Here is a 23831-nt window from a genome sequence, read left to right on the forward strand (position 1 = left end):
GGGGGGGGGGGGTTCACTTACATCAATTACAACCAAAAGGATGGATCAAGATACATAATAATGAGTCTTGAAGCATAAAATATAACCCTCGAGTCAGGAAAAAAAGGTTTGGATGGTGGGAACTGAGAAGTAAACAGAAAACTCCAAAACGAATGTCACTTTAAGAAAAATATTCTGTTTTTTAAAAAAAAATAAACATTTTGTGCTTAAATTTAACCATTCTTGATATAATTATTTTATTATTATTATGCCAGATAGAGTAGGTTAGAAGTTCCAATCGTGTTGATTATTATTTTTTTCACGCTTGATTGGGAAAATCAACATTATTAGTCTAATCCTACAAAGAATCAGGTAAGAGTGATGATGTAGAAGAAATTTGATTTGACATTCCTACGGGAATTTTTAACATTAAAAATATTGTCTCTTGAACTTTACCAAACGAGTGCCTTTCTTCGACCAAATAAGATACTATACTACATATTTATCATGGAAGGTATTTTATAGATTTTCCTCTTCATTTGCTTTTAACTTTTCTCTTTCTGTCCTCAATTTCCATTTTTGCAACTTCTTCCTCCAAATGGTAAGTTTCCCCCAAAAAAACATGCTTTTCTTTCTTTGTTAAAAAAAAAAAAACTCGAAAAGAAATGTTAAATTAGTCAATTTTTTTGAACAGTACATTTATAAAAAACAGTTTTCAAAATAAACTAATTTTGAAAGCATAGTGAAATAGACTATCAGTTTGAGTTTAAAATTTAAATAAATTATGTCACCTTTTGTTTGAACTTATATATTTGTATGCTTAAATTAATTATCTTCTGAAAGACTTTTAAGTCTATCTCTAGTTTTTGTAAAATATTTCAGTATTTTAATCTTAGGCGTTACTAAATTACATGTGACGGTTCCTTTACAATCACGATAAGCACGAACAAATTTATTTAATATATTAATTAAAACAAGACGCACTTATCAATTTCACAATAACAAGTTGCTTATTTAGATATTTTTGTGCAGCCCCTGAATCAGTCAAACCCGTAGTTCTTGACTGTACGTGGTCTATTTCTTTGTGGAAGATGCAAGTAGACAATCTTTACTAAATATTTATCCAGAGTTTTAGATAAAAAAAATTACTTTCTCCGACTTCACTTGTCAAACTATTGACTTTGCACACTTTTAAAAAACTATAAATAGAATGATAATTTTATCATATCACCATTTTAATATAATAAATACAATGTCTTAAAAAAAGTACTAATAGAGAAATAACTATAATTAATAATAAGGATAAATGAGGAACTAAGTGTAAAATTATCTATTGATTTCATAAAATTGATAAGTATTATTTGACGAAGATCGTAAAATCTTTTATGGTTAAAATACATAAGCATAACCCATCTTGATATATTACCTTTGGTTTTCTTTTAGTACCATTGATTAACAAAATAGGATACTTGATCTAATGTCACGTTGCAACTTGCAATTATTTAAAGTGGGTATAGAACATGGTTTGCTATTTCAATTCCTTGAAGCAGGCAACGAAGACTATGTCAACTGTCAAGTAAGCAAAAGCCGTACAGTCATTCATCAATAAATAGGAGGAGACCATACTTGTATCGAATTATCATATTCACATCTATATATTTTTACTGCAATAACTATTTGATCATACAATACAGACAAGCAATATGTCAAGAATTTTGCACAAAATTGAGGAGAAGCTTCACATACACCACAAACATGGAGATGATGATATTCCTGCAGCGCAAAACAAGCCACAAGAAATCACTGTGATTAATGAGGAAAGCAATGTAGATAAAAAGGAGGACGTTGATGATCATAAGAAAAGGCATTTGGTGAAAAAAGTAGGGAAAATTGCCAAAAAATTGTTACAGGGTCATAACAAAACCTCCAGGGAGGAAGGCTACGAAGGAGAGGAGGAGGAAGAGGCCGCGGAGGAGGGAGAAGAAGTAGAAATGGAAGAAGGTGGTTTTGAATTTGAAGTCGATTTCGACTTTTGAATTTTTATTACTCGTATTATGGTTTAGGTATCAGCCCAATTGTTGTGTGCCTTTTATATTTGCGTTCTTGTTTATTGATATAAGAATATTTCCTCTATAGCCCAAAACAAATTGAACTGGCACAGAAGCTCCAACTGCACGGCTAAGTTCATTCTGTTTATTTGTGGAGAAAAGTTTAAATCTAAAATTTCTAATTAACCGAAGGAATCTGTCACATCATAATTCTGAATAATTTTAATTTTCTAGTAGTATTGTTACGACAGCAAATAAACTTTGGACCCCAAACCGTGGGACAGCATCAGAATTTCAACTATGTATTGCAGACCCTCTAAATTTAATTATCCCAACCTATATTTGTATAATTAAATTATCTTTTCAAAGATTTCTTTAAATCTATCTTTAAATAAATAATTATCATAAATGTGACGGTTCCTTCACAATCGTGCTAACTGCAGAAAAATTTATGACTGTATTGTTGGTGTAATTTATCACAAATATAATAAATATAGTTAAAAATAAAATGAATAAAAAATAAATAAATTATCATTCGGACTAAAGCACAGATATCTTGCTTTCTTAAAGAAGATTCAAGTCCACTGCTATATAATCTACATCGTACCGATTCAGCAATATATCTCTTGACTTGTCCGGTTATCCCTTCTAGGATATAACAACCCAACAACGTCATACTACTCAAGTAACACCGGATTAGTTGAAAAGTTCAAAGCTCTATAACACAGAACAAATTCTTTCAACATATAAATACTCTCTTTTATATAGTGAATATAATTGAAGACCTAGAATATTTTTTTCTTAGTCACAACTCTCTCTTTCACTACTACATACTATAATATTTTTTCACGCTTAACATATTTCATCTCCTACCCAACACAAAGGAAGATGCACCATTATTTATACGTAAAGAAGTCTTTCATATAATCAATGAGTAGAATAATGGATGAAATGAAGATTTAGAGGTTACAAAAGTTACTAACTATTAATGACCAAATTCTACCACAACACAAATATAATATCCATCAATAAACATAACACGATATATTATGTGACATGATATGTTTTTATTAAAATGTCACAATAACATTTATTATTTTATTAAAAGAAGACCCACTTATCAATTTCACATAACAAGTTGCTTATTTAAATATCTTTTTGAGCAGCCCGAATCAGTCAAACACGTAGTTCTTGACTCTGGTCTATTTCTTTTCACAGGAAACACAAGTGGACAATCTTTAATTTACTTATGTAGAGTTGTAGACAAAAGACTTATTTTTTATTATTTGAAGTGGTCACAGGACTCTCAAATGTGAATTATTGAAATTTGGTAAACGTAGTTGCTATTACATAATTAAATGTCTTAAAACGTGCTTGTAAAAAATAATTAAATGATGCTTAGGGAGTATTATAATTGACAAGTGGCTAAAACGTAGTCCATTTTAAAAACTAGAAATTGAAACGACAGGGACATTCTGCTAGTTTAAACAAATTATGATTCTCTTCTAATAAAAAGATAACCTAAAAATAACAAAGCTCAAATGTCAAAGGTTAGAAACATTATATTACTATGAAAGAACCAAAATAACCAGAAACATCAATCCTAATTAGCATCTGATAACAACCAATATAAAAAAAAGTCAACATACCAAAAAACCCAACAGAATTCAATATATCTAATATATACAAATAGTGTACTTTTCTGACGAATAAGATTCGGGTGAACTATCTGACTCAATTCCTGGTAACAACAACAGTGAAATGCATAAGCATAACCCAACTTTTTTTTTTTGGTTTCCCATCCAGTGTCCGGAGCTCACATTGGAACTCCGACTAAATCCGGATCGCGCTGACTCATTCGGGGGTGGCGCTCCCAATAGGATTTTCTCTATATCCAGGGCTTGAACCCGAGACCTCTGGTTAGAGGTGAAACACTCCCACCAGTGCACCACAACCCATGTTGGTATACCTTTGGTTTTCTTTTAAGACCATTAATTAATTAACAAAATACAATAATTCATCTAATTTCAACTTGCAATTATTTAAAGGTTATATATAGAACATGGTTTGCTTTTTCCTTTTCCATGACCAGACACGCTAATTGAAGCAGGCAACGAAGACTATGTCAACTAAGCTATTAAGCGAAAGCCGTACGGTCATACATGAATAAATAGGAGACCATACTTGTATCCAATTATCATATTCACTTCTGTTTTCACCACTTTGCATTAACAATTTGATCATATAGATTAGCAATATGTCAAGAATTTTGCACAAAATCGAGGAGAAGCTTCACATACACCACAAGCATGGAGATGATAATATTCCTGCAGCTCAAAACAAGCCACAAGAAATCCCTGTGATTAAGGATGAAAGCAATGTAGATAAGAAAGAGGACGACGTTGATGATCATAAGAAAAGGAATTTGGTGAAAAAAGTTGGGAAAATTGCCAAAAAATTGTTACATGGTCATAACAAAAACTCCAGAGAGGAAGGCTACGAAGGAGAGGAAGAGGAAGAGGAAGAGGCGGAGGAGGGAGAAGAGGTAGAAATGGAAGAAGCAGAAGAAGGTGGTTTTGAATTTGAACTCGATTTCGACTTCTGAATTTTTATTATTAGTATGATTTAAGTATTATCAACCCAATTGTTGTGTGCCTTTACATTTGCATTCCTGTTTATTGATGTAAAAATATATTTGTTCTTAAAATACCTCTCGATCAACGGGTGGTTTGAAATTTGTAATACTATATGTTATTATCATCATCTGGTTTTATGTGCATGTAAACATGTAGTCTGTAGCTCCTTCCACTTGAAAAATAGGCACATTATTCTTACGATTCAGAGTTGATATTTTAACATGTATTGTTCAATTAGGCACTTGAAATAGGAATTTCCCCACCGGTTGACTAATTGTGAACAACTTTGACGAGCTCGACTCTGTTTATGTGGACTTAAAGTAATACTTGTCTTTTAACATGGAGCACTAATACTCCTTCATGTTTTAAGAATTGGTGCACTTTTAGTACTCTCTCAAACATTCGTCTAATTTTTAACAGTGCACGTGAGAAAGTTTCCCCAAAATTCAGTTTTGCTCGTCCCTTCACATTCCTTATTGAATCAGACTTCTGATTTGTCTCTTCCGTTTCTTCTCCAAATCAAATCATATATTCAGAATTACATAAAAAACGTAATTTTTTTTTGAAAGTAACTATGTTGTTTAGGTGCATCAGAGAATCAACTCATAGTGTAGTTAAGGTGCAATTTTGGAGCTGTTTCGATGCTTTTTAGCTGCAATTTTGGTGCTTTCCTCATGTTGTTTTTGGTGTGATTCTAGTGCTGTTTTAGAGTGAATCTGGTTTGAACACAGAGTAAAAAACAGGGGACTGATGGTAACAGAGTGGGTTGATCAGAGAGAAATCTTGAACCACGGGAGCGTTGAAGGTTTTCTAAGCAGCTGCGATTGGAATTCAGTGGTGGAGAGCATATGCGCGGCATGGCCAATGATGGTTGATCAACACCTGAATGCGAGGATGATGGTGGTGGAGGAAATCAAGATTGGACTAAGAGTCGAGACGTGAGAGGGTTTGTGAAGTGGGAAGGTCTGGAAAAGCCGATAAGGGAGTTGATGGAAGGAGAGAAAGGTAAAGAGGCAAGGAAGAAAGTGAAGGAGATTGGAGAGGCAGCCATTAATGCAGTAAAAGAAGGTGGATCATCATGGCAAACGTTGAATGAGCTTATTCATGAGTTAACTGAAAGAAAAAATGTTTGAATTAGTATGATTTTCTTGTGCGAGTAGTAGGATACCGTTAACTTGTTACATGGATGAAGGATAATTTCAGAAATCTTCCTTTAAGGTTTTGCCGGTGATTTACCACATTACACTTACTTCTTTTATTTTTATATTTTGTAACTATTTCACTTCATTAAATTATTTAAATAAATATAAATAAATTATGATTTGACAATATGTCCCTCTTTATATTAATTTCTTTCATATTATTCCATATTATTGAAAAATGATTTATTTAATAAATACTTTAAAATAAATCAGTTTGAAGAAATATGTATCTTTGTTTGGTAAAAAAAACATGTGTATATACATATAATATATATATATTATAATATTAATTTATTTGTGTTGATTTATATTTAAAATATTTATTAAATAATAATATGCATTAATATGAAAAATTAATATAAAAAGGATAAATTTTAAAAAGTCATGATTGATTTAAATTTAAAGAATGATTACAAAAAAAAACAAAATAAGGAATGTAAGCGTACTATAAACTACAAGAAATGTGAGTGTTATAGAGAGAAACATGAAAAAGAGGTCTCTAAAATTAATTGGAATGAATTAAGGACCTTTTTTATTTTCTTAAGTATAAAAATGAATATTTCTTAATCTATTGTAAAAAAATAAATAATCAAATTTAAAATAAATTTATAAAAGACTAAAAAATTGAATCTCTCAAATAAAATATCAGTAACATGAAATAAGAGTAAAATGGTAGAGATCTTATTTTTAATTTGTAAAGAGAAATAATACGTAGAAATTGAAACATTTTGATTTCTAGCTAACTAAAGAATTAAATGGGGCAAAAATGTGAAAATAAATAATTTCAAAAAGTAAATTGAAAAAAGTGAGGGCAAACAAGTTTTGAGTTTGTTTTTCAAATTTCAAATATAACTATAAGTCGTATTTTAAATTTTCATAGCCAAATAAATTAAGTGATTTTTTTTTTCTAAAAAGAGTGAATAATTCATGATAAAAAAGGGTCTTTATATAAGTTGTCACTCTTATTTTGGATGTTGATAAGTCTCACAATTTGCAATGTTTAAAGGGAATACTTATTTCCTTATACTTATTTTTGGAATTTTTTTTATAGTGTCAACAACAACTTGTCAACTACAATATCTTTTTATTTGAAGTTGTTGAACCTGTGAATTATTGAAATTTGGTAAACATAGTTGATATTACTTAATTTAAATGTCTTACAACGTGCCTGTTGAAAATAATTAAATGATTCTTAGGGAGGGAGTTGCTAATATTGTTGGCAAGTGGCTAAAACGTAATCCACTTTAAAAACTTTTAGAAATTGAACGAAAAGGACATTCTGTTGATTCAAAAAGTTGTTCTTCTCATCTAATGAAAAAACCTAAAATTAACAAAGTTCAAAAGTCAAAGGTAGAAGAAACATTATATTATGAAGAACCCAAATAACCAGAAAACAATCAGAATCATCAATCATAGATCCTGCTAATCATTAATGATGGAATTCGAATTTTCATTAAGAAAATTCAAAGTATATAGAAGTATAAGTATACGAAAAAGTCTAACGAGATTCAACGGTGAAATGCATAAGCATAACCCATCTTGATATACCCTTGGTTTTCTTTTAGCATCATTTTAATTAACAAAATACAATTATTCATCTATTGTAACGTCCCAACTTGCAATATTTAAAGGGTAATTTACCCCAATTTCATTATTTTAAGAGTTAATTATTTATATTCACAGTAGTTTGCAATATTATATATTTTTTTTTATCATATTTATTCAAATACATGTATTCGAGATACAAATTAATTAGCATGTCTAATTAGGGGATATAACCGAAAACCATTATTAATTAAAGAATGTGTCTAATTAATGAATATAGCTGAAAGACTTTAGAGGATAGGACATATCAATACCTCTAAAAGAAATTCATAATCCTTTTTTTTTTTTTTGGCAATTTAACAAAGTTTAAACTTCTTAACTCAAATTTATGAACTCCTATCCAAATACATGCATATATTTTGTCAGATCCATATACATTTAATCAAATAAACTGATTAAAACTAGATACATATAATCAGAGGCGGCTCTAATAAATTGGTGGCCTAAAGCCAAATCCGAATGGAGGCCTTAAATTTGAATATATATTTTTTATGAAGTTTATTATAGTCAATTATTTAATCTTTCTTGAAACATAGTATTCATAATTTGTTAGACTTCTATTACTTCTTTGCTCTTTTATAAAAAAGTTTCTATTTTCTACAAATAATACTCAATATTTTAAAAAAAAATATACTTATGACCTATTACTTTTTAAAAAAAATGAGGCCCCTCAAATTTTGGGGCCTAAGGCAATTGCTTTTTTTCAAAGCTGTAGAGCCGCCCCTGCATAGTGCATATGATCTTAACTCAATAATGTGTCAGATACATGCATACATTTTGTCAAATACATGTACACTTAAATCAGTATACTGATAAAAAATAGATACATATAATCTTAACTCAATAATGTGTCAATATATCCATAAATCTTCACTTACTGTTTCCACAAACAATTCTTTTTTTCGAGCAACAATAAGCCTCGAAGTAGAAAAAAGGGTAAGCAAACTAATACTGAAACTTTTCGATTACGTTCCTGGCTGGTCCAACATCTAACCACCGTGGTATTGCTTCACCTTTTGATTTGTTGTTGTGAGCAACAATGCACTTATCGTCAACGTCGCCAGAGTCAGAGAGAAGGATGAGGCGGCGCCAACGACGACATGGGATTGGTTTCGCTGAGGCTCATCAAAGAAGAAACAGAGGAGAGGACGAAGTGAGAGAAAGACTGCGTTGATTTGAAGTGAATGCATAAATTATGGAGAGAATTAAGTGAGTAGATAATTAAGTGCTCTATTTTTGGTTAATTTTAAAAGAATAATGTATCTCAATGAATCTAATTTAAAATATGGTATAAAATTCCTTATTTATATGAATTTATACGTAATTATTTGAAAGTATATATAAAAATTGTATATATGGTATTGATCCACTTCTAATAAGGTAGTTTTCCATATTTAAAAGGTATAGAACATGGCTTGCTATTTCCTTTTCGATGGGCACACACGCTTTATGAAACAGGCAACAAAGAGTATGTCAACTTATAAGCAATTAAGCGAAAGACGTACGTACGGTCATTGATCAATAAATAGTCGATCATGTTAATTACCATCAATTACAATCTATACTTACCATATATAGTTGATTACATAATACTCCTATTAATATAGGATTTTTAAAAATTGTTTTTACCATGTATACTACTTACCATATTTAATATTTTACCATGTATAATTTTCTTGAAACCTTATAAATAAGGTGATAATCTCGTTAATTTTAAAGGAATAGAAATCAAGATTTTTCTGTGATTCAAAAACCATACTTGTATCCACTAGCAATATGTCAAGAATTCTGCACAAGATCGAGGAGAAGCTTCACATACACCACAAACATGGAGATGATGATATTCATGTAACTCAAAACAATCCTGAAGAGCCCCATGTGATTAATGAGGAAAGCAAAGTTGATAAGAAAGAGGAAGTTGTTGATCATAAGAAAAGGAATGTGGTGAAAAAAATTGCTGGGAAAATTGCCAAAAAAATGATACATGCTCATCACAGAACCCCTAGAGAGGAAGGCGAAGAAGGCGAAGAAGAGGAAGAGGAGGGAGAAGAGGTAGAAGAAGGAGAAGGAGAATCCGAAGGAGAAGGAGGTTGTTTTGGATTTGAACTCGATTTTGACTTTTGAATTTTTATTACTAGTATGATCTACGTATCAACCCAATTTTTGTGTGCCTTTAAATTATATTTGCATTCTTGTTATTGATTTAATTTAAAAATTTATGTGCTCTTAAGATACTTCGTAACAAGATGTTAATTTGTAGTATGTTATCGTCTTATGATTTTTATGTCCATGTAAACATGTAGCTCCTCCTTCCACTTGAAAAATAGGCACATTGGAGTAAATATTTTAACGTCGTCTATTTATTGTTCAAATAGGCTCTTAATTAAAAAAGAAATTCCCCCGAATGTCTAATTGTGAACAGTTTTTTAGCTCAAATCAATTTAGTGACAGAGGTGGGATTTTCTCTTTGAAATATGAAGAACTAAAAACATGAATAACTTGAAGATAATTCAATATTAACTATATATATACATAAAAATAATTTTAATTATATATACATTGTATAATTTTCTGCTGGACCCTCATCTCTACTTGATTCCACCGTTATGAATAATTTTAATTTAATAGGAATGAAGTCAGTGAATGAGGATTGACTTGAATTGTCAAGTGAAGATAAAAGTTTTGATGATATTTTTGGACAAATAACACAAATCCTATTACTTTAGGAGCAAATTACTTCCTTTCAGCGAATTTTTAATATTATGAATCTTAACATACATGTATTTGGTGTGTCCAAATACATATATCTCGAGGTTAAAAATAGGTATAATTTATTCTAGATACACTATATTCAAGTGCATTCATATGTATCCGACTCTCTCGCTCGCCTCTATCCTATCTTGCTTGCTTTTCTGCCAGTGTATATGTATCTCAAAATGTATGAGAAAAGAATTTGGTATACCAAACACATGTATCTAGTGTGATTTACATGAATTGGGATACATAGACTATCTTGCCCGCCTCCCAGCTCTCCCATTCTCTCTCTATATTTCAATGTATCTGATAGCAAAAATTCATATATGTAGGTGTATTTGACTTGAAATCTAATAAGAAATTATTCATTACACAAACAATATGTAATTATTTCAAATTATAGGTTTTTTTTTTGGTAACTAAGTTGATTTCATTACCAAAGTAAACATTTGTATCAGTACAAATAGAGAGCATTGCTGGACATCATGCCCCAACAACCTCCTAGCAACAAGACATTAAAACATAAACTAAACCAATCTCACAACTATCAATAGTATGGAAATTTCAAACTGGATAGGATTTGTGATTTTCCAACCCAATTAGTGAGTTTGACAACTTTCCTTGGATTACTTGCTTGATCAGCCAGGTTGTGGTCTGTTTTTTGCTTTGAAATATTTTAAGATTCCTTTCTCTCCACAAAAAGTAGACAGCTGCTGCTAACATCATTCTATAAATCACTTCCTTTAGCATGTTGCACAGCCCATTGAAGTTCATCATTCCAAGACATACGTGTTCTCTGATATCAACCCATAGTAACAGATTCTGCCACAACCGGGCAGAGACTTTGCAGGCAAAAAAAAGATGAGAAATGCTTTCATTTTCTACTTCACACAAAGGACAAATCTAAGTTGTTTGTATCCCCCAGCTAAACAACCTATCCCTAGTACTTAGTCTGCCTAGAGCAACCAATCGTAGAATGAGAATCCATCTAGGTAGGCCAATGTTGTTGCACACCAATTTCCTCCAACTGACCTTCTCAAATTGCCCCCTCAATTTCAAGTGCAATTGCTTGGTTGAAAATTTTGATATATGTGGGAGATCACTTAATTCATATCCAGCAGCCACAAAATATTTTCCCGCTTTCAATATTTTTTGAAGGCGGAATGAGTTGGGAGATCCCTGTACTTGGCTCCGTTTGTAAGTTGGACCCTCCTACTTATCAATTTGCCAACTGAACTCCTAAACTCATCAGGACACAATATTTTAAACCTCTTTGACCATTGACCGAACTTATGTGACATTGATAATGCTGAGTTGAAAAAATCCGTGATTACAATGCGTTTGACAACGAGTAAATAAGGTATTTTACATTAAAAATATTTAAATTATAATATGAATAATCAATTTTAAAAAAATAATTAAAAACCCATCTTCCTCAACAAATCCTCTCCCACCCAACCCCTCCCCCCTCCTTCTTCTTAGAATTTCATCCACCACACCCTCTTTCCTCCTCTTCATTCTCTCCTTCATCCACTTCCTTCTCAACCCACACTTCTTTTTCACTACAAATCAGCCACCCGCCCTAACCATTTAGATCTGCCCCTCTCTTAACCCTTTTAAATTTTAGCTTTTTAGTCTAAGGGGTCGTTTGGTAGAGTGTATAAGAACAATGTAAAATATGGTGTATTAGTAATGCTTGTATTAATAGTGCTTGCATTAGTTATGCCTGCATTATTTCTTATACACTGTTTGGTTTGATGTATTAGAAATAATAAATCTTGCATAATTTTTATTAAAAAAATATATGTTTACAAAAATACCCTTCACACTTTATTTCTTTGTACACTTCCTTTGCAACAAGGTTCTTAGCTAAAACATAAAAAAATACCATTCCTCTTCCGTGTCAACTCCATTTCTATGCAGAAGAGTAGCTAGTTAAAAGTTCATGTTGTTTTTGCATAATGATATGACAAATTGCATTTCAACTATGCATACAAAAAAATGACAATGAATAAAATATGATAGACAGCAAGACAAAAAAAAATCTCTCAAAAATTGAGATGAAATAACCTATTGTGTGTAAAGAACGGTCTTTTCAAACTATGTAAATGCTGATTAATAAAATTAACAATTCAATGAAACAACGTACTGTAGCTTTACTCTTAGCTCGCGTATGTTATAGGAAAATTAGTTTGCTGCACAATCTATTGTTCTGGTTGTTCAAAAATATTATATTCAGTTTACCTTATATCCATAGACAAAGTACAGAAGATGACAGGTTTCTAAAACAAGTACTATGGAAAGTGTTTTTTTAAAAGGCTTTGAGGGTAGTTTTGTAATTATATAATCTAATGCAAGTGTTAAAATGCTATGTATTATTAATACCTAAAATTTCATGGTATTAGTAATACACAACTTAATACACAATATAGTGTATAACTAATGCCTGCATTAATTAGTTATACATGACATAAAAAAGTGTACCAAACAAGGTATTACTAATACACACACCTAATGCATGTATTATTTTTCCTAATACACTCTACCAAACGACCCCTAAAAGTATTGAGATTATTATTTGTTTTATTAGGCTTAAAAAAAGAGTTCCAAGTATGGATTAACACGAAGGATAATGGTGGATATTGAAAAATTAAAACTCTATTGATAAGTTAGAGAAAACTTGAAAAATAATAAATGGGTCTTTTGAATTTGTAAAATTAATTCAAAATTGTGATTGAGATTAGTTGAATTTGTGTAGGTGAACTTATTTGAATTTTCAAGTCAAATGGGAAAAAATTTCATCTATTTGACATGAATTTAGTGTTCAATTTGGAATAAATATGAAGAACATGCTTATTTCCAGAAATTACAAAAGTGGCTTAATTGAATTTTTTTAATTTTTAACATGTAATTTCTTACATGTCATTAAAAATGACATGGAATTCCACGTGTAAGTAATTGTACTTCACGCGCACTAGTCAGATGAAAAAGGGGTTTAAAATATTGCATTCTAATGAATTTAGGAATTCGGCTGACAAATTAATAAGTAGGAGAGTTTAACTTACAAACAGAGTCAGGTATAGGAGTCTCCCAGGTCATTCCGTCTTTTTTTTTAATGACCCATAATTATAGGGAAAATTAATAATTATGATTGTCAGTATAAATATATAGTTTTTCCATTTTTGTTCATATGTTGAAGTCTTAATAGGCTGAATTACTCGATGGAACTAGTCAATGAAGAAGGGCACATACCCAATAAAATTAATCATAAATATTACTCCGTTCAGACGTGTACAAATGAATTTTTTTATTATGTACGAGGCACAAGTATGAGGTGGCCGACAATTCTTGTATGAGCCTCTACTTATATTGTGCCAAGTGGAAAGTTGGGTCCCATTTCAGAAAATGACCCAAATTCCTTTTTCTCTCTCTTTCTTTTCAACATTTTTTTCTCTTCCTTACTTTTTTTACTTCTTTTTCTTTGGTTTTTCTTTTCCGGTCATTGTTCCAAATTTTCTCTCTTCCATACTTTAATGATTTTCATCAGTAAATAGTCTGATTTAATTGATATTTGAAACGAATGTATAAGTTGTTGGAAGAGGATCTTTTTACATGTCATTTCTAATGTCAAAATACCAAAAATCACTTGCTAGTTGCTACACACATATTTACTACTAAATTACAGATATAATTTTCAAAAATAAAATCTATTGTGCTTAGGTGTTCTATTGAATTTTCTTTCCACTGGTGTCAACATTTTCTTGTGGATTGTTTGAATCTTGACTTTGAATGCAAACACCATGTAACTGCATGTGTAAATTTGATAGAAAAGAATTAAAATTAGTAGATCAACTACTTTTTTAAAAAAAGGATCAAAATTAGTAGATGAATCAAGCAACAAAATAGTGATAGGAAATGTTTAATTTGATGAAAAGAGTATCACAAGAAAACTTAGTACCGTGAATTCTTGTGGTATTGAAGTTGACTGTGAGGCAAAGTCCTTGGCATGGTGTTCAAAGACTGGTACTCATGTGGATATTCTGTTCCGTTTTTCAATGTTCTCTGGGATGCTTTTTTTTTTCCTCTGCTCATTTTTTGACTTCATTCTTCCATATCCATTTCCTTTGTCTTTTTTCTTAATTGGATCCAAAATTTGATCCTTACACCATGTAACAGAATCATTAAAGGAGTTGAACTTGCTCCTATTCTTCTCATGATTTTGAACATACAATTCACTTTGATGTTTAATAATCTCGACCTTTGCCAGATACAAATATTTTATGGCAATTTCCTCGGAGTCCACATCATTTGCTGCTAAAGTCATAACAGTAAACGACTCTTTCATCAACCCATTTAAGCGAATTGTCTTGGACGACTTCAACGTCTTTTTTTTTTCTGTGTACTCCTCAAATCCACACTCATGCTTGGCATTTTTAGTCCATCTTTTCAAAATGTATTTCTTAGAAATACAAGAAAAATTTAAATCAAAGAATAAAACTCTTAGTGCATGACAACATAACCAACCCATGGTTTCAAACATTTGGTAGGTACAAGAGATAGAATTATCAAGAGAATTAAACTGGACAGTTTCAGTTTGATTATTCTCACCCTTTAAAATTGTATATTTAGTACAAGTCCCAATAGTTTCCACATGGATCAATTTTTTGGTTGTCCCTTGCAAAAATTCATGTTGAAACCTTGTAAAAATTCTTCTTGAGTACACACTACCAGCATGCTTTAAGATCCCACAGTCTTCTACGAAAAGTTTTGGCTTTCCTTGACATTTGTAATCTTCAGTTGCTTCGGTGTCATGCATTTCAGTTGTCCGTTGCTCATAATGCTTTAGAAATTCAGTTATACTCATTGTCTTGCATGTCATTTCTGTGAAGACCCTATTTGTGCTTTCACTTCTTTGAGTTGATTTAATGTCCGCAGAGAAAATGGAACGACTAAATGCGGGACACCATTTCTTTCTTAAATCATATAGCTTTTGAAGCCAAGAATTATCTGCACAGTTCCAATCACATATCATATTTTGCCATATCACCTCAAATTCTGATTCTGACTTGCATCTCCATAAGAGAGTATCAAAATAGTTTCGAAATCCCTGTTTCCAATAGAGTTGAGGTATATTTTTTTGAGCATTTCTATCAATATGCCATTCACACAATCGATGACAGGTGTTGGGAAAAACTTGTCTAATGGCAGGCGCCATGGCATGAGCTTGATCTGTAAAAATTATTTTTGGTGCTTTTCCTCCCATTCCCTTAAAAAATGTTTGAAACAACCAAACGAAAGAGTCTGTTGTTTCATTACACAAGAAGGCACATCCAAAAAAAACATTTTTCCAATGATTATTAACAACAAATGGAGCACAAATCATGTTATATCTATTTGTGCGGTATGTAGTGTCAAAAATCATTACATCTCCAAAGCACTCATAGTGCAATCTGGATATACTATCTCTCCAAAAGAAGTTGCATAATCTACCATATTCATCAACTTGGAAAGAATAAAAGAAGTTTGAGTCCTCTGAATGCAAATGCCTAAAATGATTTATCAAAGTTTGAGCATCCCCACTACTTATCATGTTTCTCTTATGTGCTTGTACAAAGTTATGTGCATCTTGCTCAATAAATCCTGCATTTTCAATCCCACCTGCTTCATTTTGAAGGTATCGAACCGCCTTTTTTGTGCGAATTCCAACATCAATCATAGTACCAAAAATATTTTTAGTAGAACTTGTGAGCTTTCAACCAGATTGTATGAAATGCCTTAAATTGCCTTCAATCATGGGATGACTGTGCTCATCACTAAATTCACAGACTTCCCATATGCCATTTGAAATTTTAAACTTTATACGAGCCAAACAACCACATCTATATTCTAATCTTTGTCGCTTCCTTTCTTGAAAAGGAGAAAGCTTATCAGATTGTCCTTGACAAGAACAAAAAAATAAGCACCTTGTCATTTCGTTATTTCGGTTATGAGTCTTTGGACCTTTTCGAATTCCAAAACCTTTTGCCATAGCATATGAATTGTATGCATTGTATGATTCCTCTTCTGAGACAAATTTCATACCAATCTCAAAGATAAATTTTTTGTTGATGTTATAAACATTATGAGTTCTTGTGGAATATTCTTGATCATTTACGTTGTGAGCTACAATAACAGTTTTTAGATGATAAGTATCAAAATACGAGGAATAAATAAAACATAAGCTAATCTTATTTAATTGAGAATTTCTATTAGAATTAAGAAAATTTCACAGAAGTAAGATATTACCTTCTTGGTCGGTAGTTCCTTTATCAACATCTACATTCTCCATCCTTGATTTGAAACACATATAATTTGTACAAAAAATTATAGCATTAGAAAATATTAAAGATATTTTAGAATGAGAGAGTTTCTGGTATAGAATTGATAAAGATATCTGAGAAAGAAAGTGATTAGTTATATTGTATCTTTTGTTTGGTGAGATGTGATCAAAATACCTTATTATGGAGGGAAAGTGTCTTCTCGTTCCCTCCAATTGATTTCTTTAGCAGATTTAAAGGACAAATTGAGCCTACAATTCCATGTGTTAAAAAGTGAATGGATCCTCATACAATTATTTTTCATGAAAAAGAAAAATCAAAGAAATAGAAGTAAGAAAGAAAAAAAAATAGTTGAAAAGAAGAGAGAGAAAAAGAAATTTGGGCCATTTTCTGAAATGGGACCCAACTTTCCACTTGGCACAATACAAGTATTGTGGGCCACCTCATAGTGCATCGTACATAATAAAAATTTTCCACTGTACAAACTGACAAGAATACAACGGTCATAATAAATTACAAAAAGGTAATACTACTGTATAAATTGGAATTATGAGAATAACAAACGAACACCAAGAGCAGAGCATAGAAAAAATGGCTTCTCCTCATGTTGTTCTGTTTCCTTTCATGTCCAAAGGCCATATTATCCCTATCTTTGACCTTGCTCGTCTCCTTCTCCGCCGTGGATTATCCGTCACCGTCTTCACCACTCCGGCGAGCCGTCCTTTTTTCTCCGACTCCCTTTCCGACACCAACGTCAATATTATCGACATCCCATTTCCTCAAAATATCGAAGGAATTCCCATAGGTGTTGAGAGTACTGATAAACTTCCATCCATGTCCCTTTTTGTTCCATTTGCCTCCGCTACAAAATCAATGAAACTCAATTTTGAACAAGCCTTAGCTTCTCTTCTGCCGGTTACTTTCATGATCACTGATAGTTTCCTCCCATGGACTTTAGATTCTGCAAACAAGTTGAGTATCCCAAGATTCGCCTTTAATGGGATGACCACCTTTTCCTTGTCCTTAGCGCGTTCCTCTCATGATCTCCTTCGAACAGAATTGTCTGATGATGAAATGTTCACACTCCCTGATTTCCCCTGGATTAAGCTCACTAGAAATGACTTCGATTCACCCTTCAGAGAGCGTGAACCGAAGGGTCCCATTTTCGATCTTACCTTGGAGCAAGCCATGGCGACCTCTAAAAGCTATGGTCTAATTGTCAACAGCTTTTATGAGCTTGAATCTGTTTATGTAGACTATTTTAATAGTAAGTTTAGTCCTAAAGCATGGTGCGTTGGACCCTTTTGTGCAGCGACCGCACCACTACAACAAAGGTTAGAGAAACCTTCATACATAAAGTGGCTTGATGAAATGCTAGAACAGGGGAAGCAAGTTTTGTACATGGCATTCGGGACCCAAGCAGAGTTATCTCCTGAACAATTCAAGGAAATCAAAATTGGGTTGGAGAAATCCCAAGTCAACTTTTTGTGGGTAGTCAAGAAAAGTATAGATGAAGTCGATGATGGGTTCAAAAACAGAGTGAAAAACAGGGGACTGATGGTGACAGAGTGGGTTGATCAGAGAGAAATCTTGAGCCATGGGAGTGTTGAAGGTTTTCTAAGACACTGCGGTTGGAATTCAGTGGTGGAGAGCATATGCGCGAAGGTTCCCATACTGGCGTGGCCAATGATGGCTGATCAACACCTGAATGCGAGGATGGTGGTGGAGAAAATCAAGATTGGACTAAGAGTCGAGACGTGTGATGGGTCAGTAAGAGGGTTCGTGAAGTGGGAAGGACTGGAAAAGTCAGCAAAGGAGTTGATGGAAGGAGACAAAGGTAAAGAGGCAAGGAAGAAAGTGAAGGAGATTGGAGAGGTAGCCATTAATGCAGTAAAAGAAGGTGGATCATCATGGCAAACTTTGAATGAGCTTACTCATGAGTAAACATAAAGAGAAAATGTTTGAATTATGATTTTCTTGTGCGAGTATTAGGATACCTTCCATTTGTGCTGTCTTTTTTTCTTTTCTTTTTCTGTTCCTGTTAACTTCTTACCATGGATTAAGGATAATTTCAGAAACCTCCTTGATTTTGCCTGTGATTTACCACATTACACTTACTTCCTTTATTTTTATATTTTTGTAACTATTTCACTTCATTAAATCTATTTAAAATAAATATAAATTAATTATGATTTGATAAATTTGTCCCTCTTTATATTAATTTGTTTTCGTATTATTCCATATTATTGAAATATGATTTATTTAATAAATACTTTAAAAATAAATAAGTATGAAGAAATATGTATCTTTGTTCGGTAAAAAAACATGTGTATATAAATATAATATATATTATAATATTAATTTATTTGTGCTGATTTATATTTAAATATTTATTAAATAAGTCATGTTTATTAATAATATGAATTAATATGAAAAAATTAATATAAAAAGGGTAATTTTTAAAAAGTCTTAATTAATTTAAATTTATTTTTAAATAGATTTAAAGAATGATTAAAAAAAAGATGGAATGTAACCGTAATATTATAAACCACATGTGAGGTGAGTATTATAGAGAGAAACCTGAAAAAGTGATATCTAAAATTATCTCAATGAATTAAGGACCTTTCTTAATTTGTAAGTATAAAAATGAATATTTCTTAATCTATTGTAAAATAATATCAAATTAAAAATAAATTTATAAAAGAACATAAAATTGAATCTCTCAAATAAAATATCAGTAGCATGAAAAAAGAGTAAATTGTAGAGATCTTATTTATAATCTGTAAAGAGAGAGAATACGCATAAATTGAGACATTTTGATTTCTAGCTAAATAAAGAAATAAATGGGGCAAAATTGTGAAAATAAATAATTGTCAAAAGTAAAGTGAAAAAAGTAAAACAAGTTTTGAGTTGTTTTTCAAATTTCAAAAATATAACTTTAAGTCGTATTTTAAATTTTCATAGCCAAATAAATTAAGTGATTCCCTCTCCCCTCCCCCCCCCCAAAAAAAAAGAGTGAATAATTCATGATCAAACAGGGCCTTTATATAATTTGTCACCCTTATTGGATGTTGATAAGTCAATACTCTTTAGGGTAGGGTATACTTATTTCCTTTTATTTATTTTTGGGAAAAATGTATAGTGTCAACAACAACTTGTCAACTACAATATCTTTTAATTTGAAGTTCGTTGCAAATGTGAATTATTGAAATTTGGTAAACATAGTTGATATTACTTAATTTAAATGTCTTACAACGTGCTTGTTGAAAATAATTAAATGATTCTTAGGGAGGGAGTTGTTAATATTGTTGGCAAGTGGCTAAAACGTAATCTATTTTAAAAACTTTTAGAAATTGAACGAAAAGGACATGCTGTTAATTAAGAAAGTTGTGATAAACCTAAAAATAACAAAGTTTAAAAGTCAAAGACAGAAACATTATATTACGAAGAGCCAAAATAACCAGAAAACAATCAGAATCATCAATCATAGCTCCTGGTAATAATCAATGACGGAATTAAAATTTTCATTTGAAAAAATTTAAAATATATAAAAGTAAGCATACGAAAAAATTGAACGAGATTCAACAGTGAAATGCATAAGCATAACCCATCTTGATGTACCTTTGGTTTTCTTTTAACACCATTTTAATTAACAAAATACGACAATTCATCTAATGTCACGTCCCAACTTGCATATTTAAAGGGTAATTTACATCAATTTCATTACTTTAAGAGTTACGGCAGTCGTCCACTTTTAATTGTCATCGTTTCCTTTTTAGAGTCAAACAATATAAACTTTGACTAACATTTTACAATGTATTTTTTCATCATATTAATATGCTAAAAATTACAATTTATAGTACTTTTCGTATAGTTTTTGAATATCTAAATTTTTTGTTTAAAATATCAAATTAATGTAATCTAATTTAACTTTGAAAATTAGTCAAATTGACTTTCGAAAAGTGCGATATGGCAAATAAAAGTGGACAGAGGGAGTAATTACTTAGGATCACACTAGTTTGTAATATTACGTTTCTTATCTTAGATACGTATATCTGCCTCTTCCAAATATATGTATCCGAGATACATATCAATTAGTGTGCCTAATTAGGTGATATAACTGAAAACCATTAATTAAGAAATGTGTCTAATTAATGAATATAACGGAAAGCATTGATAAAGGAGAGATTACGCTTGTAACAACGTCAAAAAAATAATATCATAGTCCTCCTTTTTTTTTGGCAAGTCAGCAAAATTTAGACTTCTTAACTCAAATTTATGAACTCCTATCCAAATATATGCATATTTTTGTTTGATCGACATACATTTAATCAGATAAACTGATTAAAACTAGATACATATAATCTTAACTCAAAAATGTGGTAGATACATCAATAATGTACCAGATACATGCGTATAGTTTGTCAGATGCATGCGTAAATCTTCAATACATGCGTATAATGTGTCAGATACATCCGTAATTCTCCGCTTATTGTTTCCACAAACAATTATCTTTTTCGAGCAACAATAAGCTTTGAAGTAGGAAAAATGGTAATACTGAAACTTTTCGGTTATATATGTTCCTGGCTGGTCTGACATCTAACCACAGTGGTGTTTGCTTCACCTTTTGATTTTGATTTGTTGTTGTGAGCAACAATGCACTTACCGTCAACGTCGTGGAGGATTGGTTTCGCTGAGGCTCATCAAAGAAGAAATAGAGGAGAGGGCAAAGTGAGAGAAAGTAAGCGTTGATTTGAAGTGAATGCATAAATTATGGAGAGAATTAAGCGCTTTACTTTAGGTTACTTTTAAAAGAATAATGTATCTCATGAATCTAATTTAAAATATGGTATAAAATTCTTAATTTATATGAATTTATACGTAATTATTTGAAAGTATATATAAAAATTGTATATATGGTATTGATCCACTTCTAATAAGGTAGTTTTCCATATTTAAAAGGTATAGAACATGGCTTGCTATTTCCTTTTCGATGGGCACACACGCTTTATGAAACAGGCAACAAAGAGTATGTTAACTTATAATTAAGCAATTAAGCGAAAGACGTACGTACGGCCATTGATTAATAAATAGTCGATCATGTTAATTACCATCAATTACAATGTACACTTACCATATATAGTTGATTACATAATACTCCTATTAATATAGGATTTTTAAAAATTGTTTTTACCATGTATACTACTTACCATATTTAATATTTTACCATGTATAATTTTCTTGAAACCTTATAAATAAGGTGATAATCTCGTTAATTTTAAAGGAATAGAAATCAAGATTTTTCTGTGATTCAAAAACCATACTTGTATCCACTAGCAATATGTCAAGAATTCTGCACAAGATCGAGGAGAAGCTTCACATACACCACAAACATGGAGATGATGTTATTCATGTAACTCAAAACAAGCCTGAAGAGCCCCATGTGATTAATGAGGAAAGCAAAGTAGATAAGAAAGAGGAAGTTGTTGATCATAAGAAAAGGAATATGGTGAAAAAAATTGCTGGGAAAATTGCCAAAAAAATGATACATGCTCATCACAGAACCCCTAGAGAGGAAGGCGAAGAAGGCGAAGAAGAGGAAGAGGAGGGAGAAGAGGTAGAAGAAGGAGAAGGAGAATCCGAAGGAGAAGGAGGTTGTTTTGGATTTGAACTCGATTTTGACTTTTGAATTTTTATTACTAGTATGATCTACGTATCAACCCAATTTTTGTGTGCCTTTAAATTATATTTGCATTCTTGTTATTGATTTAATATAAAAAATTATGTGCTCTTAAGATACTTTAACATGAGGTTTGAAATTTGTAGTATGTTATCGTCTTATGATTTTTATGTCCATGTTTACATGTAGCTCCTCCTTCCACTTGAAAAATAGGCACTACAAAAAAACCCCAAATTGCCAACAGATTTTACTAACAACTTAAGTTGGTTAGTATTCTACTAACAAATTACCAACATATTTCTAACTGAATTATATTTTAAAACTTAACAACGAAATTCTAACAGATTACCAACCAAAATCTTACTAACTAAGTATTTTAGTTGGTAAATACGGCGGGAAAAAATGGCGCCAAATTTAGCAACATTCTATCAATGGATTACCAACTGAAATATTACTAACGCACACCTTTTGTTGGTAATATTACCAACGAAGTATATATCGGTTGGTAAATATGACAAAAAATTGTTTATATAATTTATTAACATATTACCAATGAATTACTAACCAAACATTTACCAACGGCAAGATTGTGTTGCTAAATTTACCAACCAAATATAAATGTGTTGGTAAATTAGTAACGAAATGTAATTTGTTGGTAAACTTGCCAACCAATATCCAATTAGTTGAAAATTTTGCCGACGAATAAAGATTGTAGTTAGTAAATTACTAACATCATTAAAATAGTTGGTAATATACCAACCGATCATTAATCCATTGGTAAAATTTACCAACATATTAATTATTAGTTGGTAATATTACATATGAATGTTTAGTTTTTTTGTAAACGTGCTCAGATTAGAACTCTATCAGTGTTATTAGCTTCGAAAGGTCCTTTTTTTTATCTAACAGGAAGGTTGGTTCAAGCTTTGAGGCTTCCGTTTTTTGTTTGTGCCGTTAGGTGTTTTAAATCTTATGTTTTGGCCAAAATTTGACTTTGGTCAATATTTTTGTGAACGTGCTCAGATGAGAATTTCGTCAGCGTAATTAACTCCAAAGGTCATTTTTTATCTAATAGGATAGTTGGTTCGGGTTTTGAGGCTTTCATTTTTAGTATGTGTCGTTAGGTGTTTTAACTTATAAATTTCAGTCAATATATTTGATAAACGTGCTCAGATGAGAATTTCGTCAACGCAGTTAGATGCGGAAGGTCGTTTTTTATGTAATAAGTAGAGGGTTCGGGTTTTGAGGGTTCCATTTTTAGTTTTAAAAATTGTTTTTACCATATATAGTACTTGCCATATTTAATATTTTACCATGTATAATTTTCTTGAAACCTTATAAATAAGGTGATAATCTCCTTTATTTTAAAGGAATAGAAATCAAGGTTTTTCTGTCATTCAAAAACCATACTTGTATCCACTAGCAATTTGTCAAGAATTCTGCACAAGATCGAGGAGAAGCTTCACATACACCACAAACATGGAGATGATGATATTCATGTAACTCAAAACAAGCCTGAAGAGCCCCATGCGATTAATGAGGAAATCAATGTAGATAAGAAAGAGGAAGTTGTTGATCATCAGAAAAGGAATATGGTGAAAAAAATTGCT

The 23831-nt window shown here is 31.4% G+C and overlaps 4 protein-coding genes across 4 annotated transcripts; 3 read left to right on the forward strand and 1 right to left on the reverse strand.

Moving 5' to 3' along the window:
• The first annotated feature begins 4284 nt into the window (after positions 1-4284).
• Positions 4285-4632, forward strand: LOC107062542 (neurofilament medium polypeptide). The gene has a single exon (XM_015313277.1). The coding sequence runs from the start codon at positions 4285-4287 to the stop codon at positions 4630-4632; it is 348 nt and encodes a 115-aa protein (XP_015168763.1).
• A 781-nt stretch (positions 4633-5413) lies between these two features.
• Positions 5414-9594, forward strand: LOC107062543 (UDP-glycosyltransferase 71K1-like). Its single transcript, XM_015313278.1, has 2 exons — positions 5414-5601; positions 9243-9594. Exons 1-2 carry the CDS (start codon positions 5414-5416, stop codon positions 9592-9594), a joined length of 540 nt encoding a protein of 179 aa, XP_015168764.1.
• A 4657-nt stretch (positions 9595-14251) lies between these two features.
• Positions 14252-15940, reverse strand: LOC107062544 (protein FAR1-RELATED SEQUENCE 5-like). Its single transcript, XM_015313279.1, has one exon. It carries the CDS (start codon positions 15938-15940, stop codon positions 14252-14254), a length of 1689 nt encoding a protein of 562 aa, XP_015168765.1.
• A 1136-nt stretch (positions 15941-17076) lies between these two features.
• Positions 17077-18647, forward strand: LOC102584315 (UDP-glycosyltransferase 90A1-like). The gene has a single exon (XM_006357075.2). It carries the CDS (start codon positions 17091-17093, stop codon positions 18483-18485), a length of 1395 nt encoding a protein of 464 aa, XP_006357137.2. The 5' UTR covers positions 17077-17090; the 3' UTR covers positions 18486-18647.
• The last annotated feature ends 5184 nt before the right edge of the window (positions 18648-23831 follow it).

Source organism: Solanum tuberosum, unplaced genomic scaffold (genome assembly GCF_000226075.1).
Source record: "Solanum tuberosum cultivar DM 1-3 516 R44 unplaced genomic scaffold, SolTub_3.0 scf00241, whole genome shotgun sequence".
Lineage (NCBI taxonomy): Eukaryota > Viridiplantae > Streptophyta > Magnoliopsida > Solanales > Solanaceae > Solanum > Solanum tuberosum.

Coding starts and splice junctions, on each gene's coding strand:
- LOC107062542 (XM_015313277.1), top strand. CDS start 4,285: ATGTCAAGAATTTTGCACAAAATCGAGGAGAAGCTTCACATACACCAC.
- LOC107062543 (XM_015313278.1), top strand. CDS start 5,414: ATGGTAACAGAGTGGGTTGATCAGAGAGAAATCTTGAACCACGGGAGC. Junction 5,602..9,242: donor ATTGGACTAAGAGTCGAGAC/GTGAGAGGGTTT, acceptor TGTATCCACTAG/CAATATGTCAAGAATTCTGC.
- LOC107062544 (XM_015313279.1), bottom strand. CDS start 15,940: ATGATTGATGTTGGAATTCGCACAAAAAAGGCGGTTCGATACCTTCAA.
- LOC102584315 (XM_006357075.2), top strand. CDS start 17,091: ATGAGAATAACAAACGAACACCAAGAGCAGAGCATAGAAAAAATGGCT.